The 16,715-nt window shown below is 37.3% G+C and overlaps 1 protein-coding gene across 3 annotated transcripts in view; it reads left to right on the top strand.

Annotated features, from left to right (window-relative positions):
- Nucleotides 1–16,715, top strand: part of LOC123877376 (forkhead box protein P1) — an 85,903-nt gene that overhangs the window by 22,547 nt on the left and 46,641 nt on the right. For all 3 annotated transcript variants that reach the window (XM_045924081.1, XM_045924080.1, XM_045924079.1), the window contains exon 2: nucleotides 13,522–13,738. In XM_045924081.1, the coding sequence (XP_045780037.1) occupies nucleotides 13,691–13,738 (48 nt within the window). In that variant the 5' untranslated portion in view covers nucleotides 13,522–13,690. The remainder of the gene's footprint in view (nucleotides 1–13,521; nucleotides 13,739–16,715) is intronic.

The raw sequence follows: 16,715 nt of genomic DNA, 5'->3' as shown, positions 1-16,715 counted from the left end.
AAATTTAAAAACCCCCGACACAAACCTCTATAAGGAAACTAGAAAAGAGCTGATAACTTTCAAACGGCTCAACCGATTTTCTTTAATTATAGCTAAGAACACTCTCGATCAAGATACCTTTCAAACAAAAACAACTAAATTAAAATCGGTTCATTCGTTTAGGAGCTACGATGTCACAGACAGGTACACAGATACACAGATAAACACGTCAAACTTATAACACCCCTCTTTTTGGGTCGGGGGTTAATAGAAGCTGTTACGCATAGTCCCCGACACAGTGAGGAACGATCAGTGACTATGAAGTTTGAAACATGGTGGCTTTCGGAGATAACAGGTAAAAAAGGTGTAAAAAATCTTACGTCAAGTGTAAGGTGTAATTTTTTTATATTTTCTTCGGAATAGTATTAGAAATCACGTTATCCTCTTGCCAGACACCCTTAAACTTTTAAACTTTAAGGGTGTACGCCTTTCCTATTAATCATTTTATTTTTTCTGGCCCCAGTTTTTATCACAAGTCACAACGTCACTTATTTCTAAAAAGTTATGATTCATATCAATTAACTACAAATTGATTAAATCAAGCAAAAAAATGAAAAACTGCTCGAATGCTTGTAACAAAAATATTATCACACCTACTACAGCTCTGTAAAACGAACACTTTTTTATATGTCGCGTTAAAATTTGCGAATAACATTTCAATATATTATGTAAATGAGTAATTGATTTTGTTTGCAATTTAATATGTTCTATTATAGCCCATTAACAAAATACGTGAAAACTTTATGGGAATAAATTGCAAATATATCTATTATGTAGCTATTATTATTAACAGCTTGGTCGTTGCGACTGAATTTTGAGTATTGAATTCGCATAAACTTAAAATCAGAAAATCGTAGACTTATTCTAAGAAAATAAAAAAAACTTACATAAGAGTTTAGTCAGTTAGTGTTAGGGCAAGCCCCTGCCCTTAAAGTTTAAAAGTTTAATGGTATCTGGCATGGGGCTTCTACGATTCAAAGTGACTGGCAATGCATGACGTGATTCTAAAAATCTTTGAAAAGAGCAACCGCCGAGTTTCTTGCTGGTTCTTCTCGGTAGGAAAGGCATTCCGAACCAGTGGTAGATGCTTTTGACGATTCGAAAGTACTTGTAAAAGTCTAATTGAATAAAAATATTTTGAATTTGAATACTATACATGCTATTCTGAAGAAAATACAAAAAAATTAGACTTTATTCTTTGAAGTAAGATTTTTTACACCTTAATTATTACCAGTTATCTTCCAAAGCCACCATGATCCGTGACTCAGACGTGCACTTGGCCGGTCTTTTGGTTAAGCGTGAGTTGTCCATAAAACTCAATGAAATTGACTAAGTTTTTTTATGCTATATGGTCACCTACCATATAGCTTAAAGCTAATATCGGTCACATGAACAAAAAATTACCTGAGTTTGATGTTCGACTCTCGCACATACTGCATGTTTGTTGTATATTTTTGCAAGGCTCGGGCCGATAACGTTATCAGTCGTCACGCCTACACGCACACACACACGCACACACCGAACGCTGAGTTTTCGTGTTACTAAGTTGCCTAAAACATGTGCTAATAAAAATTAAATTAAAAATTTAAAAAACCCCCGACACATAAACCTCTAAAAAGTAAAAAAATAATAGGTAAATATGTATGGGCCCTTTAAGAATAGTATAAATAGTAAAGTTTTATCCAAGCGCTCGTTGCGCCAGGGGACCGCTACCTATGATAAACTATGAAAGTCATCTGTTGTAGAAAGAATAGTTTTTGTTAACTTTAGCGGTCCCCCGACGCAACGAGCGCTTGGATAAAACTTTACTATTTATACTATTCTTAAAGGGCCCATACATATTTACCTATTATTTTTTTACTTTTTAGAGGTTTATGTGTCGGGGGTTTTTTAAATTTTTAATTTAATTTTTATTTCACGCTTTTTAAACTTTATTCATAAATTACCGTTTATTTGTGCCATTCTAAAACCCAATTTCTATAATAATATAAATCCAATAAGGCAGCTAATATCTCTTCAAAAGTAACATCAATGTTATGTTAATTATACGTTCCATGAAATATTTTTGACCGAACATCACTAAATCAAGAATTATCTGAATGACTCACATAGTTTAACACGACCAAAACGAAATATCTGTTTCTAACATGTCGTTGCTTTAAAAATGTACCCATTTTACGTAGTCGTATAATAGTTCGCTTTTCAAGATATACCTACGATTAAATTGAAATCGACTTTCACCCGATGAAATAAGGAATAAAGTGGCGTGTATTTCATTTTGTTTGTTATTGCATGTCAAATTTTTATTTGACATAACTTTCAAAAACCGGTCAAGTGCGAGTCTGCCTCACACATGAAGAGTTCCGTACAAGTTTTTTTTTTATGTAATGACAATTCAGTTGTCAGATTTTTCTCTTTACTTGGGCCACAGGAGTAGAGTGCTTGGGCTATAAGATATTGCTACCTGCCTTTCATGATTCTACGTAAACGGGAAGTACCCAATTTATAAGTTTTGATACTCTTGAAAGATGACACACAGACAGACAACGAAGTGGTGAAGGAAAACACCGTCAGGAAACCTGCATGCTTGAGAGTTAGCCAAAATGCTCCCTCAAAGGTGCGTGAGGTGTGCCAATACGTGCTTGGCCAGTGTGGTAGCTTTCCATTCTGAGAGGAGACTTGTGCTCAGTAGTGAGCCGGCGATGGGTTGATCCTGATGATGATGAATTTTAAACGTATTTTGTCAAAGTAAATAAGCTGAGTTCAAGCAGATAAAATAAAAAGAAGGTGCGCCTAATGCATCATCCAAACCTGCGCGACAAAGCGACTACGATGCGGGAACCTCAGCCGCGCGGAGGGTCATCGCCTCCTACGATATTTAATGGTGCCATGCACACCTACGCGACTACAACAGTCGAGGCTACCTACAACATCTTTTTTTTTCTACAGATACCTACTGAACCCTAAAAATAGTTTGACTATGGTTTGGGTTTGGGTTGATTGTTCGTGGCCTTTGGTTGACTGTTGGATATTATAATTGAATTGATGATTTCTCGTATAACTGTGATTATAATATTTTATAAATTAGAAACTCCGCGCCTACTATCCAAAGTATCGGAGTTTTCCAAAACATTATTTTCAAATAAATAATTATGTATCTAGGCAACGTCCATCTTGACAACTTGACATTTGCCAATTGACATAATATTATGAACCTCTGTTACAATAGTGAAAGATCCCAGGGCCACCAGCCGTCACGTATTTTCTGACGAACGAAATGTGGACGATTGAGTAGTGTTACTATGTACTAAGAACGCATGCCTACAGACCTGCTAGCTTGCTTAGATGGCCAATTTTCAGGTATCAGGTAATCAAGGTACATAAAAACATTACTTACCTCACGTAAATTCTCCAATTTTTTTAATTTTTAGCAGATTTTTTTAATATTAATAATTAATTGACATAAGTAAACTATAAGAGAGTGAGAGAGAAGTCAATATATCCTAATACATGTCTTACTCAGTCTCATGCGCGTAGATAATGATGCCCTCGCGCTCAAACCCACAGAGGCATTAAAATTGAATTTAGGGGATGATTGGCCCTCTGGATCGGTCTGTCTTCTTGTAAAAGGTTTTAAAATAGTTGTCTGGTGGACATATATAAAAATGGAGCATCAGAATTTACGTGCAGTTAAGTAATTACTTATTTTGGGAGCCTTAAAGCGTCTGCAAAGCAATACGGCCGACGCGGGAAGTGTCTGGGAGTATCGGCGACATATTTTTAAGGATATTGCCTAAAATATACGTAAAAATCAGTTTGGCGAATTCACGTGAGGTAAGTAATGTTTTTATGTACCTTGATTATCAGATACCTGAAAATTGGCCGTCTAAGCAAGCTAGCACGTAGGCTAGGCATGCTTTCTTAGTACTTACTAACACTACTCAATCGTACATATTTCCTGTGTCAGAAAATACGTAACCTCTGGTGGTCCTGGGATAAAAGTAATAAGAAAACCAGAAAAGAGCTGATAACTTCCAAACGGCTGAACCAATTTTTTTGGATTATAGCTAAGAACACTCTCGATCAAGCCACCTTTCAAACAAAAAAAACTAAATTAAAATCGGTTCATTCGTTTAGGCGCTACGAGGCCACAGACAGATACACAGATACACATATACACAGATACACAGATACACAGATACACAGATACACAGATACACAGACACACAGATACACAGATACACAGATACACAGATACACAGATACACACGTCAAACTTATAACACCCCTCTTTTTGGGTCGGGGGTTAAAAATAGCATCCATTCTAACCCTATCTATACTAAGTAATGTTCCATTCATACTAATCCATACTAATATCTCAGAATACATAATTAGTACAGTGTCAAATGTTATAAATGCGAAAGTGTGTCTGTCTGTATGTTCGCGGCTCAACAGTTTAACCGATTTTGATGAAATCCGGTACAGAGTTAGCCTACCTTCCTGGGAAGGACATAGGCTACGCGGAAGAGTATTCCAAACCTTAGCCATGCGTATAAGGAATGACGCGAAACATTTCATGCGTGTAGATGGAATGTTGACGACATAATATGGAAACTCGCTTACTTCTTGCGGTTCGGTGGTAAAATGGTGAAGGTACAAGGTCAAAAAGTTCCTGTGCACACTCTACGAAATATATCCTATGAAACACTGATAAGTCGGTGCCCTTATGGCGGTGATCGAGGCTTTGAAGTTTCGCCAGCTAAGGAGAGTCTTCACCAATGAGTCTCCTAGCTCGATAATGTGTAGAACATGGCCCGTATTCTGTAGAAAATAGATAAGTAAACAATATTCTGTTTTCGCACCGGGTGACGTGAATCATCTGTCCGCTTTGCCGACACTACCGCGCGATAATAAATAAAACTGATTTCTCTTTGCTTAGGGGAAACTGGGTAAACTATACATAAGTATTTATTTACTACATAATAAGAGACAACATGAAATTTTTATATCTACCTATCGCACTAATATTATAATTTCAATTCAAAAGCACTTGTAAAAGTTTAATTGAATAAAAATAATTTGAATTTGAATTGATTAAAGGCGAAAGTTTGTATGTGTGTGTGTGTATGTTTGTTACTCCTTCACGCAAAAGCTACCGGACAGATTTGGCTGAAATTTAGAATACAAATAGATTATACCCTGGATTAGCACATAGGCTACTTTTTATCCCGGACAATCAAAGAGTTCCCACGGGAATTTTAAAAAACCTACATCCACGCGAACGAAGTCGCGGGTATCAGCTATTACATAATATGTGCCTAAAGGGACTGAGTGGTAATATAGCCTAAGCCCTAAGTAGTAGTTAAGACATCGGGGTTCTATTCAGACCCCTTGAACCCGGGGACCTCTAACTTTTCGGAGTTACATACTTATATGTGTAGTTCGTAGCTTTAATTTTAAGTTACGTAATTAATTATCACCTATCGTACAAAACAATTTCGACCATCAAAAGGTGTACAATTGTACCTACTTTGAATAAATGATTTTGACTTTGACTTTGACTTTGAGTTTAATCTTGTAAATATCACTTGCTTTAACCACAGCTTTAACGGTGAAGGAAAACATTGTGAGGAATTCTACATCCGAGAAAGTTGTTGCGAATTGCGATTAAAACTAGTGTTTAGAATCGAAAGAGTACGAATTTAGCCCTTACGCTAGTCTGCATTACTGTATGAAGTATTTACGCTGTGGTACTCCACCTAATATTATAAATGCGAATGTGTGTCTGTCTATCTGCTGGCTTTTCAATGAAATTTAGTATAGAGTAAGCTACTTTTCCCGGAAAATCAAAGAGTTCCCACGGGATTCTTAAAGGCCCATCCGGTTAACCGATTTGTATGAAATTTGGTACGGTGCAGTGGTAGCTTGCGTCCCGGAATTAGGCAATTATTAGGTAATTATTAGGTAGGATTGACTTAGGCAATTTCTATCCCGGAAATGGGTACGGTGCAGTGGTAGCCTGTGTCCCGAAAATTGACTTAGGCAATTTTTATCCCGGAAATTCAACGAGTTCTCACGGGGTTTTTAAAATCCTAAATCCTCGCGGACGAAGTTGCGGGCATAATCTAGTGCCATGTAAAACTATGAGTGTATTCCGGTCCAAAATTAAGATAGCAAGTAGGTACTTCTCTTTGTTTACCTTTGGCTTTAACAGATAAACTAGTTCGCACTTGCGAAACAGCGCGAACCGAACCGTAGTGTTTGTGTGACTAAGGGCTTCTTCATCATAGTTTTTTTCATACTTTCCTTTCTAGACAGAAAAGTTTGTTAATATCTAAATATCAAGATTATATAGCCTAGTGGTTAAGAGTAAGAGTGGTCAAAGGATTAGCAAGCTGAAGTGGCAATGGGCAGGTCACGTCTGTCGCAGAACCGAGGGCCGATGGGTCAGACATGTCCTGGAGTGGAGACCGCGTACCGGTAAGCGCAGTGTGGGTCGACCTCCTGCCCGCTGGACCGATGACCTGAAGAAGGTGGCGGGGAGCGGGTGGATGAGGAAGGCGGAGGACCGTGTTTGGTGGCGCGCTCTTGAAAAGGTCTATTGTCCAGCTGTGGACCCATACATGCTGATGGAATGGTTAAGGGTAAGACGTGGCCTTCTAATCGGGGGGTCCGGAGTTCGATCTCACACCTCTAACTTTTAGGTGTTAGCTGGTACCTATTGAGAGCAACCGCCGTGTTTCTTGCTGGTTCTTCTCGGTGGGAAAATTTTTCCGAACCAATTGTAGTCGGTAGATGCATTTGACAATTTATAAGTACTTGTTGTAGTTTAATTGAACAAAAAATAGTTTTTATTTATTGCCTTTTTTTATGGTTCCGTGTTCACCACCACCACCATGGGTAAAGCCAGAATCTTTGTTGAAAAAATTATCAAAATCGGTTTAATTAGTTTTTGGGATAATCGCAGACATATACATACCTAAATATATTTCGTTTATCTATTGTCACCTATATTTTGTTGTGCTTTGTACTTATGTGTTTTTTCTGTACTTTGTGGTGTACAATAAAAGTATACTTATTCAATATTCATTCCTTCATACATACTACATATTATCTACATTACGGATCGAATACATAACCTCTTTTTTATGGAGTCAGTTAAAAAATGTTTCATTCACTACCGTCTTATGAATACGCCCTAACAACACGTTAATGTATGTGTATTACGTATGTATGTTCGTCTGTATGCACGTGTAACAGAAAGGCGGGCTATTTTCCCATAGCTCATTGTTTTTCGTCGACTTAACAAACAAAAATTGCGTAAACGCAACCGGCAACCTGAGATTTTGCATCATACATTGTTTACCAGATTGCGAATCATGCGATATTGTGGAGTATTGTTTGTTTTATATTATTACCTATAAAAATCCGGTCAAGTGCGAGTCGGAGTCGCATGCAAATGGTTCCGTACCATTTAAAAATAACGTTTTTTAATTTTATTGTGCTGTATCTAGCCACAAATTCACGGTTTTCAAAAAATTTTCCCTTCAATAAGACCTACCTACCTGCCAAATTTCATGGTTCTAGGCCAACGGGAAGTACCATATAGGTTTTGATTCCCTTGACGGTTCTTGACAGACACCACAAACAGACAACAAACCCTACAAGGGTTCTTTGTTTCCTTTTGAGGTACGGAATCCTAAAAAAGAATAGACATCAGTCAACACGCTTCTAAGCTTTTCAAAGAACGATATCAAATGAATTTTATTATTTACAAAACAAGCAAAAAAACAATATGTTGTGAGAATTGTGGAAATCTTGGGACCCACTCTCATACCTACCTTAAACAGGCTGATTCGCCCCGGTTTTCTCGGGGGTTTCTGAAAATCTTCATCGACTCTATCCCACACATTTTGTTTCACAGAAAATAAAGAAGGTCTGACGGCAGTGGGATCTTGGACCATACATTTGTATGGGGTGCGCTTCGAATAAACGTTTATTAAATAAGATACCTAGTTACTAATAGATAGTGTTAGTTAGTCTTACATTCAAAAGTAACATAACATAACGGTAGATCTTGTCATCTAATGAATATTCACTGTGTTCACTCATTGTTGACTTTGTATGTTTGTTATATTACTAAATTATTTGCCAAAGCAACGCCACTTTTATTTATATATCTTCTTAAACTTATACCTATCTACTTTCATAACGGACTTCCTGTATTTGCTGGTTAGTTGTAATTAATTAGTTAGGTATTTCTCAGACCTGCTTTAAAGCTGTCTAATTTTATTTTAACTTTGAAATGGATGGCTGAGGAAATGAGCAAACTAAAAAAACTGGTCGAGTGCCTATTAGACTCTGAATACGCATAATTGAGTTCCGTAGGCATGCTATTTGCTAAAAACTTGGGCCGTCGTTATTTATACGGTAGTTTTTTAACCCCCGAGTCCCGACCCAAATAGAGGGGTGTTATAAGTTTGACGTGTGTATCTGTGTATCTGTCTGTGGCATCGTAACTCCTAAACTAATGAACCGATTTTAATTTAGTTTTTTTTTTGTTTGAAAGGTGGCTTGATTGAGAGTGTTCTTAGCTATAATCCAAGAAAATCGGTTCAGCCGTTCGAAAGTTATCTGCTCTTTTCTAGTTACTGTAACCTTCACTTGTCGGGGGGTGGTGTTATTTTTTAATTTACACTTGTCCGACAACAGTGTTTAATGTTCCGGCCACAGCGATGTTCAACGGCGTTTCCCGTTAAACGTAGATGTAGCCACGATCAACGTACAACGGCATTCAAAATGCCGTTTGGCGTTAGACGATTTTAACCCCAATTCAAGACATAAGACGTTAACCGTTCAAGCTTGGTCACTCAGTTTCACGCGTTGATTATCGCGATAATTATGGTGTTGTTGGGCATTGACGTAGCCGCAACATTAGGAAACCTGCGTGCCTGAAAGCTCTCCAACGTATGTGAAGTCTGTATATGCGCACTTGGCCAACGTGACCAGAGGCTATGGCCAAACCTTTTTCCTTCTAGAGGAGAGCCGCGCTCGGTATGATCCGGCGACGAGTTTTTTTTTTTGGGTTCCGTACCTCAAAAGGAAAAACGGAACCCTTATAAGATCACTTTGTTGTCTGTCTGTCTGTGCGTCCGTCCGTCCGTCGTGTCTGTCAAGAAACCTATAGGGTACTTCCTGTTGACCTAGAATCATGTTTGCCAGGTAGGTAGGTTAAGTAGGTTTGGTAGGTGCAAGGGGTGGGGTTTGAACCGCCGACGTTTCGGATTTAAGTCCGCTCCTCAACCGATGAGCTATTGAGGCTTATGAATGATGATGATGAATTCTAGACAGACTCAAAAGAAAAGCCGAATATTATCTGACACGACCTCCAATACCGTATCTTTGACACACATTCTCGTACACACAGACTACATACCTACATTTTATGCCTATGTAATATAATGTTGGTACAACAAAAATTTAGAGATAGCACAAATGTTTATTTAAAAATTCACAATCTTATCAATTCTGCTTTGCTTATTTGTGTAATCTAAATAGTTATTTGCGAATGCCAAAAAAATTAAGGTCAGCAAATGCCTAAATATTTTGAAATAGGCATAAGTTTCGACCACACAATGTAAAAATTTAAATAAAGATGTTTTCCTTCAGCCTTATTTAATTTCCTAAAACCACGTAAATCCGAAAAGTTAGAGGTGCGTGCCCGGATTCGAATCCCCGACCTCCTGATATAGAAGGCGGGCGAGGCGGACGCGTTAACCACTGGGCTATCACGTTTTTATAGAATTGGAACCCTTATAGCCTTTGTTGTCTGTCTGTCTGTCTGTCTGTCTGTCTGTCAAGAAACCTATAGGGTACTTCCCGTTGACCTAGAATCATGTTTGGTAGGTAGGTAGCTTATAGCACAAGTACAGGAATAAATCTGAAAACCGCGAATTTGTGGTTACGTACGGAACCCTCAGTGCGCGAGTTTGATACTTGGCCGAGAAAGTCATTGCTTGGCCGGTTTTTTATAGGTAAATAATAAGGCTTTAGAATAATTTGTATTAAAATATCTGAAACAAATTCCTGAAAGGCCGGCAACCAAAGACATGAATTTACATAATATACATCGCTGCCGGCAACGCATCAGTGATAACTGATACCTCTAGTGCTGCAAATGTTCAGTGGCGGTGGTAATCACTTTACATCAGGTGACCAGCCTGCTCGTTTGCTCGCTATTTTATTATTTAAAAAAAAACTCTAGGTTAGGTATATTTGAACGATCATCATCGATTCTTTCCTACTAAAATAAAATATATCCTGCCTACATTACATACTCAACAGTTCACACAGAATTTATAACTGCCATGCCTGAACTGTGCAAACAAAAACACTTGTGTACAAACGAAACACGTATACAGCTGTAAAAACACAAACACGCACACACGGACAGACGTTCACACAAAATAAACCAGGAAACGTCTAGCGAAAACCAAACAGGGGTCTTTTGTGTTGTGTAAACAATTGAATGGCCCAAGCAACAGGCGTGACGGGGAAAAAAATTATGGTACAGGTTACATGGCATAGATGGCGTTGTTAAGTTGTAACTTAAATAACTTAAAAGTATAAAGCGATAAGGCCGCCAAATTGTACTAATATTTTTGTTGAGTAATGTTTCACTTTTGTCGCTTTTTTATGATGGTGTGTTACAATAAAGCATTTATTTCAATTTCAACTTAGTAGTGAATGGTTGGTGTGACGTAGTTTCAGTGTGTCGTAATAGGTGGCGTTGTCATGAAGCATTTGGAAAGAGGTTCTATTTTCAATTTTTATACGACTGTCCGAAAATCGATTAAAATGAAATGAATACTTATTGACTGAGGATTGATATACGCTGAGGACCGGGCACGGTAATATTATCTATATATTACCGTGGACCGGGTGTGATGGCGCTCTTTAGGGAAGGCCTATGTCCAACAGTGGACGTCCACAGGCTAATGATGATGATGATGATGATGAATACTTATTGACCAAAAACTTGGTTACATTTATCTTTCACAGAATCCAGTCCTTTAAACTAGGAGAACTCGTGTCTTAGAAGCCAGGCTTTATTTATAACGCTGGCTATACATGATCAAGTTGCGTTTTATGGCCATGTTCTGTGCCGTACACCCGCGACCGTCAAGTCTGCTACCAACTTGACCGGTAAACTTGATAGTGTATAGCCTGCGTAATCTTTTGCGCTCTGGAAGCCCTAGGTAATTAGTTAAATTACTTATATCTATAAGTAGAATAGATAGAACACTTGATTGCACACAAAAACACATGTAAAGGATCACAACACAGAAAGAAGAAAACAGAAAAAACAATTGTGTGCAAAGGCGGCCTTATTGCTTGGAGCAATCTCTACCAACCTTTAGCAGAAGAACTTATACTTACATCGATGCTTATACCGTTTTGTTAGAGTCGGTTAAAGTAAACAATCTGTTGAATTCCAGGCTATTAAGTACCTACCACGTACCTAGGGACTAGGTAAGTATTGAGTTACCTATGTTTTGGTTCTGTTTTGAATGCTAGGTTGTTTAGGAAATGTGTCGTGGCACGGGGGTCGGGTGTCAGCCAAACAACGATTATTGTTTGTGGTAATGCTGTGCCTAGCTTTATTAGGTCACTGTTCTTAATTTAGAAATGATTTATTAATTAGTAGATGATGCCCGCGGCTTCGCCCGCGTGGATTTAGGTTTTTTAAAATCCTATGGGAACTTTTGATTTTCCAGGACACAAAGTGGTCTATCCATTTATAGTATCCATCCATTGTATTTGGTATACAAAATTTCGTAAAAACGTTTAAATCGATGGTTCTTTAAAAATCCCATGGGATCACTATGATATAGAAATGCAATTCCTTACAGCATCAGGGTTAGTTTCCCGAGTCCAACCACAATATCTTTACTTGGTAGGATCCTCTAAAATTCCAATAAGTATCATAATTTATAACCGACAGTTTCTAATTCCCATCAGTTTTGGTGGTCAGGTCCCCTGCAGCATCAGGATTGAGAGGTTGGAATCCAAATTCTTTATGGGACAGTGTAGAAACGTTTTCGGATAGATTAGTAGTAAAAGAGAGGGTAGATATTTCTAATAAGAGCTCTTAGACCATAAATCTTGTACAGATACTCATAATAGCTGCTCAGAATACATAATATGCCCATGGTAAATTAATTACTAACAGACTAACCATTGTTTTTAATACTTGCCTACTTGAAACTTGCAAGAAGCACTTTTTTCAGTTGGAGTTTCGTTTATTCCATTAAGATTTTAAGTGTCTGCCTGTAGTAATAAATGTTCAGTACCTTCTTATTAAGATACCTCTAAAAACTATGTTTACACAAACATAAAAAATCAACCAGTATTTAATATAAGCTCTAACATCTGCTTGAAACTGGCTAATCTAAAACCAACTCTATTCTGTTTGAGAATAAGGTTGATTCAACAACAGTGTTTGATTACATAAGCTATTATACATCCTCAACTTAAAGTACCTACTTAAGATTTACGCCCGGCTTACATTATTCCAGTAGCTTGATTCAGTAACTAGGTATACTGTACTATAGATGGCATGGTGGCTAATAATTCTGTTGTACACAATCTCGGAAATTAAAATGACAGGATATGCTGTCCTTTTTTATCTCCGACCCAAAAAGAGGGGTGTTATAAGTTTGACGTGTGTATCTGTCTGTGGCATCTTAGCTCCTAAACTAATGAACCGATTTTAATTTAGTTTTTTGTTTGAAAGGTGGCTTGATCGAGAGTGTTCTTAGTTATAATTCAAGAAAATCGGTTCAGCCGTTTGAAAGTTGTCAGCTCTTTTCTAGTTACTGTTTGATACTATTCTTTCCAATAGAAAAGAATAGTATGAAAAGTTCTTTCATTTTTGTTTAGACTATAGGATGAGGAGGCAGGGCCTCACACCAAGGTCTGTAAATAATGTTCTCCTAAGATAATAAAGATTTTTTTTTTTTTTAATTTTTTTTTTTTATAGAGATTGTGATAACTGCTTTATCTAAAGTCTACAATGTGGCTAATTTTCTTCTACACATAACACTATCTCTAAACTAAACTAAATTGACAGTCCTAATTTAATGTAATCTTTTTCCACAGGGACCAATATGAAAGGGATAGCAATATATTTGGACCTGTCATTTTAGATAAGAGATTTTGTACAACAGAATCAGTCAAACTGTCTACGTTATTCAAATCATTTACAGTTCATGTTGCAAATATGGTTTAAACGTGGCATAGCACTGAAATAAAACTTGATTCACTGTCTAAATGGTACCAGTTGCACTTGAATGAAAAGACTAGGTGAAGATGGAGGGCCGAAATACTACTAGAATAGTGTAAACCGGCCATTAATTACTTAAGTCTTAAACCATTGCTACTGGCAGCAAAGTTTATTATTGTTTTTCTGTACTGTTACAGATTGTATTCAAAACACAAGGAGTCGTATCGCCTCAGTCATATATCGAGGCTTCAAGAGCATTGTCGAGGTGTGCCGCAGGGAGGTGTGTGGGTTCACGGATTGTACAGTATTTATGTAAAGAATAGAAGTGAAGTGGTATCAAAAACTGTTCTTATCTGTGATACCTGGATGTGTCTCCAACGGGACGAAGACAATGGTGACCTCATAGATGAAGCGGTGAGTTTTAAAATTATTTTTAAGAAATTTCGACTCTCTTCAAGGGTACATGAAATAAGATATCATTGTAATTGCAACTGGTTATAGGAGTTAACTCTCAAATCGAAACTCAAAGCATTTATTCAAAATAAGAAAAGACAGAAAGGAAGAAGAATTGCACTTATACTTTTGGTAAAAAGGGTGTTGACTTAGTTCAAAAGTTGCAATTTTTGGTAACTATCATTATAAAAAGTTACAGTTTGAACGTTTGGATGTAGGAGGTAGATATTCCTGAAACTACTCATCCGATGTCAAAAAATCTTACATTCATAGTACATACCCTAGGTACATTATCCATGACTACTAGAGAAAAGGAAAAACTGACTGACTGATCTATCCACGCACAGCTCAAACTACTGGACAGATCAGGCTAAAAGGCATGCAGATATGATAACATCCGCTAGGAAAGTATTTTTGAAAATTAAAATAGAGGTTTGGAATTTGTATAAGTAGTCCACGTGGATGAAATGGTGGCCATAATATTATAAGCTAGTTTTATATGATATAAATCTTAGTTTGAGTCAAAGACGTCGACGTCTTTTACTGGCACAAGGAAAGATTGCGTCTTGACTCTCCACTCTTCTCCGCCGGTGTGCGTTCCCCCTGACATCTAGAGCTAGCAATAAAATAAATAACTCGCCGCTTTAAATATGTCAGTTGTTATCAGGTAAGTGTAAATTAAAAATGTATAACACCCCCGACAAGTGAAGCTTACAGTAACTAGAAAAGACCGAAAAGACCTGATAACTTTCAAACGGCTGAACTGATTTTCTTGGACTATTCCGCGCCTACTATCTGAGTTTCTGAGTTTTCCAAAATATCATTTTGAAATAAATAATTATGTATTTAGGCAACGTTCATCTTGACAGCTTGAAATTTGTCAATTGACATCATATTATGAACCTAACGGTTATCTAACCTTCTTTTCTACAAGAAAACTAGAAAAGAGCTGATAACTCTTAAACGGCTGAACCAATTTTTTTTGATTATAGCTAAGAACACTCTCGATCAAGCCACCTTTCAAACAAAAAAAAACTAAATTAAAATCGGTTCATTCGTTTAGGCGCTACGATGCCACAGACAGATACACAGATACACAGATACACAGATACACAGATACACAGATACACAGATACACAGATACACAGATTCACAGATACCCAGATACACAGATACACAGACACACAGATACACACGTCAAACTTATAACACCCCTCTTTTTGGGTCGGGGGTTAAAAATAATATAAAGTCGTCTGTTTTTAATAATAAATAAATTTTGCTGACTTCCTGAGTGTTTACATAAAGCAAAAATTATAATATTTAGTGCGACCGGTCGGCCTTGGGACGAGTTTTGGCATACACGTGTTTTGCTTTAGAATCGCGGATAATATACGCATAATCAACAATAGATACCTATTACCTACATATCTATTCTTATACATAAAGCTGATTTAAAACTGTGTTTTCATTATTAGAATTCTAGTTAATATTAAATTTATTAATGTAGCAAACGATTGTAAGTGCGGAAATTGTAAAAAACCGGCCAAGTGGGAGGCTGACTCGAACACGAAGGGTTCCGCTCCATCGTACAAGATACACTTCGCTGCAAGTTAATGATAAATTACCTTATTATTTTTTCGGGAACACATTTTAATTTTTTCTGTGATGTTAGCGGCTTTCGGATTTTTCTCTTTACTTGTGCTATAACCCCTGCCTACCAAACATGATTCTAGGTTAACGGGAAGTAGCTTATAGGTTTTGATACCCTTTTCTTGACAGACACGATAGACAGACAGACAAAAAGTGATCCTATAATGGTTCCTTTTCTTTTGAGGTACGGAACCTTAAAAATATTTTTGCTTGAAAAGCCATTTGTGAAATAACAGCGTTATTTATCTTGATCATAATTTGTCGTCAATATTAATGTAGCAAACGATTGAACTTGTGAGCTTGCCTACGTGCGAATATTGAAAAACTATGTTCCGTGAAAATCACGAGTGAAGAAAAGAAAAATTCATCAGATGAAAATCATAGCGCGGGTGTGTGGGGGCGTCCCTCCGCCTCATACCCCGATTACCATCTCGACCTGTCGCGTGCTATAAGTATAGGTAAATATAATATGTATACATAAACGTTGCTAACCGTGTAAGGACGACCAACTCAAAAAAAAAGAAAAAAGATATTCCTTCCAAATTCCTAATATTTATTTTGGTGGTTAATAAATATTGTGATAAAAAAAAATGTTGGGGAACCCTAAAATTCGGCATCGGAAAATCTTTTCAACATCATCTCGTAAAGGAAATTCAAAGATATTATTAAGGAATTCGATGACTGGGCGAATTTTAAACGTGATGTGGCGATTTTTTTGGGAAAAACATATTTTTTTCATCCCTTTCATAAGTGGACCTTACTAATAAATCGATACCGAGAAAACAAGACATCCTGTTTTCTCGATACTCATAGATTTATTAGTAGAGCTTGTCTATTTTGAAATGACGCGCCCCACTACATAATTTTGTTGACTTAGATGTGTAAATTGCGGTGGTGGGGCGCGTCATTTCAAAATAGACAAGCTCTACCCAAGAAGAAATAGCACTTCGTCTAAGGATAGAATGAGAGCCACTTGAAGAAGAAGAAGGAAACTTCTCTCCTTGCGTCACGTCGTATCATGTCATGGTAAAGGATTTTCTTGAGATAACAATGCGGTGGGCTCTTTGCGCCAGGGAGGTTTTCAAGGTCACAGATAATAAATAAGTATTAATAAAAATTATTATGGTAAAGTCTGTTCACGAGCATGGTGTCGCTACACCCGCAGTGCACTATTATTTTGCTTTTATTTTACTATTTCTAGGGTTCCGTACCTCAAAAGGAAAACGGAACCCTTATAGGATCACTTTGTTGTCTGTCTGTCAGTCTGTCCGTCTGTCGTGTCTGCTAA

Source organism: Maniola jurtina, chromosome 23 (genome assembly GCF_905333055.1).
Source record: "Maniola jurtina chromosome 23, ilManJurt1.1, whole genome shotgun sequence".
Classification (NCBI taxonomy): domain Eukaryota; kingdom Metazoa; phylum Arthropoda; class Insecta; order Lepidoptera; family Nymphalidae; genus Maniola; species Maniola jurtina.
The sequence above is the reverse complement of the archived record's forward strand: the minus strand, read 5'-3'. Positions and strand labels throughout refer to the sequence as shown.